The 4,372-nt window shown below is 35.8% G+C and overlaps 1 protein-coding gene across 1 annotated transcript; it reads left to right on the forward strand.

Moving 5' to 3' along the window:
- The first annotated feature begins 669 nt into the window (after positions 1-669).
- On the forward strand, positions 670-3,487 carry LOC121242978 (protein TILLER ANGLE CONTROL 1-like). Its single transcript, XM_041141029.1, has 5 exons — positions 670-769; positions 884-929; positions 1,110-1,816; positions 1,894-2,023; positions 3,271-3,487. The coding sequence occupies exons 1-5, from the start codon at positions 764-766 to the stop codon at positions 3,282-3,284; spliced, it is 903 nt and encodes a 300-aa protein (XP_040996963.1). The 5' UTR covers positions 670-763; the 3' UTR covers positions 3,285-3,487.
- Positions 3,488-4,372: the final 885 nt, after the last annotated feature.

The raw sequence follows: 4,372 nt of genomic DNA on the forward strand, positions 1-4,372 counted from the left end.
AAATTATTTATTTTATTTTGTGTAAAAATTTTAAAAAATTGTAATGATGAGATGAAATGAGATGAGTTGAAAGGAGTTGTGAAAACAAACGAGGATTAGCTTCGAGTTGTTCAGCAACCATTTGGCTCTTTTGTTGACGATCATCCAGAATAAAAAAAAAAAAAAATAGTAATGTTACGTGTAGTCGTGGAGTGTGCAAGCGGCAGTCGTTTGAAAAAGAGCGGAATTTACTATTAAAAAATTAACTTTTTTTCATGTGAGTTCTATATTTATTTACTTTTTTTAAAGTAATTACATGACGTTTGCACTTTTACGACTGCAAGTATCACTTAAAAAAAAAAAAAACAATAGGGAAGAAATGAAAAAAAGGACGCGATAAATCGTAATTGTTTACAAATATAGCAATATATATACTAAGCTGGTATGATGGATAGTTATTAATTAAAGAAGTACAGACCTTCCAAGAGAGAGAGAGAGAGAGAGAGAGAGTGATTAAGCATATCATTGTCGAGAATTTCGGCACATCGATCATGCCAGAGAGATCCAACATAGTGGCTCGGCGAACATGCCACGCGCAACACAAACATCGCTGATCCCAGCCCCCACTTTCTACGGACACGTGTCGTCACCTGTTTCTTCCTTCCCGGTTGCCTCCTTTCGGTTCTTCCCCATAATCAGTACTTCCCCCTCATGGTCACTCACTTTGACATTTCCTTTTGTACCACAGACTCACTCAAAACTTGCAGCGGAAAAACAAAAAAAAATGAAGGTGACTACTATCTAGAAACATTCACTTTCTTTGCTACACTGTATTTCTACCATGTTATTCTTAGGTGTACTTGAATTCACTTCTCTCTATTTACCTTCTTTTTCTCTGTCACAGATCTTCAACTGGGTACACCAGAGGTTTCATCATTCCGTCCTTAAGGGTTTGATTAATTATTTCTTTCTCTTAATTTAATACTATTTTGAAGCTGCTTCTCTTTGGTAAATAATTTATGCATCAGTTTGTGGAATATAATATATATATCACTGTTGGCTTTTATCGTTTTTCAGTTTGCCATAAAGTTTGTTTGCATGATCTATCTGCATTCTGTACTTTTTCACAGATGAGATTGCTGGAAATTTGAAAACCACTGAGTTGACTACAAATGAAACTGACAAGCAGGCGTTACTGAAACAAGTTTCTCATAATGTTAATCATGTGCTTGATAATGGTTGGAGCGATGACATTTTAACAATTGGAACGTTGGGGTTCGATTATCCAAAACCCTTCAACCAAAGAAAGGAATATTTGATTCTGCAAAGTGAGGAAGAAGATGTTGAAAGTACTGAAGAAGAAGAAGAAGAAGAAGAAGAAGAAGAAGAAGAAGAAGAGTATTCGATTGATGATTTTACTGGTGATGATGACAGCGAAAATGTCGAACATGAAGAACTGAATCCCTTGATGTTCGAAACATTTGGACACAACTTCAAGGACTTCGAATTAAATCATGATCTTGACAACATTGTTAGACCTGAGGGGGTTATGGCTGTCGATGGTACTGTTCCTCTAACTCCATTTCTGGGGTCTTCAGAACTCAGTACTGATGAATTGGACAAGGAGAAAGGCGAGAAACTGAAAAAGAAGGGAGAAAGAATAACACTGGCTGATCTGTTTTTGGCTGATGCTCATGTTGAAGGGAAATTTGATCCTAAGAAGGTCCCAAATTCGGGTGAAAAACCAGTACTTAGAACCAAGAATGGCCTCTCTTTTGCTAAAAAGTTCATTCCTCGAGTTAAAGAGGATTCTCGTCCAATCCAAACTCTGCAACGAGTGAGTAATGTTGTTTTTATCTTTCCCAATTTTTGCCAAGTTTAGTGTATTGGGTTAACTTTATATTTGTAATGTAGCTGATGAAGAAAATGTTGAAGAGGAAGATCCATCCTGAGTTTGATGTCAAGATGCAGAAGTTAGATGGGCAGAAGACTGGTGAAGTAGGACCTGTCACCAATGGATCCCTCACCCTGCTTCCAACTCAAGGTAATTCTCATCATCAATTTTACTAGAACCCCATTTTCACTCCCCAAGTTCTCCAACTTGGAAAATTGAGAGCATACAGTCAACATATGCCACATTAGTCAGTGTAATTAAAGAAGATAAATCAAGAATGAAAAGTAGTACTATTACTTATAATAATCATTACACATGCCTCGTAGTTTGAAACGTGAACGTACGTAGTCATGTATACCTGCCTAGCCTAATCTTGTCAATCTTGAACGCCAAATGATTGGGACATGATAATGGTACCAGCACGACCATATCCCATGTCCGAATGTTTTAACATGATTTCCATTGGGGGGAGGGTGGGGAGAGAAAAAAATGACGTCCCCCACCCTAGTCTTGATATCATCTTGTCTAAGATGGGACCTATTTACAAATTAATTAGGACAAAATTAATTAATTAGGAACAGCCAGATTGACCAAAATGTGGATAGAATTATATCTGACCCTTTCTTTTGCTGTCGTCTGGGCTGTGAATATATATATATATGGTTTCAATGTCTTCAAGTCCATTATATCAAAAGCGTGACCCAGGTGTTCTATGCCCAAAAATCATTCTATAGCCTTTTTACCCTAAAACTTTAGCTTTCTTCTTGTACTATACTCACTCCTTCAACCTCTTCTCCTTGTAACTACTCTTGAGTGGCAAGAGAAGGGAGACCAGAGTGGGTACACAACAAAGAATCCATCCTTACTGTCATTTTCCAAATGCTATGATCGTCTACTTGTAACGGGTCCCTTCTACAGTCGAAAATAGTCACTATTCACATTTAATATTTCCAACCATAAATCCATCCAGGAAGGTGTCCTTCGTGGGGTTAATGCATGAATTGTGATTTTCTTTCAATTCTTTATTGGAGTTGGATGGTGAATTTCTAAATTCTAATGAGTCAAAGACACAATTATAAATGTCTTTGCAAGGTATTTATTATTAAAAAATTGAGTAATATTAGATACAATCTTCTGATTACAAGTCTCACGTAGTTTCTTTAGAAAAAATAGAGTCTATTATTAAAAAAACTAATTTTTCATGTATATACCAAATTTGTCTATTTTTTTTTTAAAAAAATAGTGCATATGATTTGCACATTTTAAGACAACAAATATATCATTCTCAGTATTATTATGACTAGACTTATGATGAACACCATTATGTGTAATTTCAAATGATCTCTGAGAATTCAGATCTAGTTTGTGTTGATGTTTCTTCTCTCTTATTGCTGCAGGCGCTACAGTGTGAGATTTGAATAATGGGCTGGTTTCCTAGAGATGTTTTTATTTTTTCGGTTATTGTTATGAAATAATTTTTCATGGACAGTATGTGTTAGGTGTATCTCTGTTTTGCAACTTTATTCAATGCTTTGGATTTAGTGTATGATGGACGTTTGGTTTGTCGCATAACTGATACACTACAATGGTTTATGCATTGGCATTGGGAAGCAACTTGCAATTTTGATTAGTAGGACATTAATGTAAAGAAAAAGTCTAAAGTCAGGCATGCTTGGGGCAGGCCCCGTGCACGGCGTGGCTAAATGAAACGGTAGCATTGTGTCTTGTTAAAAATGGTGCTTTCAAGAAAATTTTTTAAACCCCTTCAAACTGCCCCTTCTCCATTTATGAGGAATTTCCTTCTTCTTCAAACTCTGCCTCATTGCCTCCGACACGATCTAACCCAACCTATCCGATTTTCCTAAGAAAATATACGGTAGGGATTGCAGGATTACCTTGTATGCACCCGTTGATCGAGCTATTTCAAACTCCGATCGGAAATCGATATTGATCAATAATCTCTCCCCCTCCACTATTACATCTATGTAGTTGTATTCCCTTGGACCAAAACCATAGATTTTTGTTTTTCAATTTTCCTTCATGATTAAAATGAATTAAGGTAATACTATTTAGAGACAGAAAGAGTATTGGCTGGGTAAGAGGATGATTTGTCCCATTTGGATTCACAAATTGAGGAGTCATAGCTGAGAAATTAAGCAAACAGTCAACAATAGTCCCCTTTCGTTTCTTTTTTTTTTTCTTTTTCTTTTCCTTCCAAAGACTAATTTATATATATTCGTTTTCCAAATCATATAATGGTGGCATGATAGGTACAATTTAGGTCATCATAGGTACAATTTAGGTCAACATGATTAACTTATCAAATCAGTGTTTTTTTAACCTTGGCATTAAATGAGTGTCTGTACATATTAGAATCGAGCTATTCCGTCGAATAACTGTAGCATATTCTACTGCTACAACTTGTTAAATAGCAATTAACATGAACTAGTAATTATATATGGAGTTAACAGTTGTAAAGACTACATAAGTACTAGTTAC

The sequence above is a fragment of the Juglans microcarpa x Juglans regia genome, chromosome 1D (assembly GCF_004785595.1).
Source record: "Juglans microcarpa x Juglans regia isolate MS1-56 chromosome 1D, Jm3101_v1.0, whole genome shotgun sequence".
Lineage (NCBI taxonomy): Eukaryota > Viridiplantae > Streptophyta > Magnoliopsida > Fagales > Juglandaceae > Juglans > Juglans microcarpa x Juglans regia.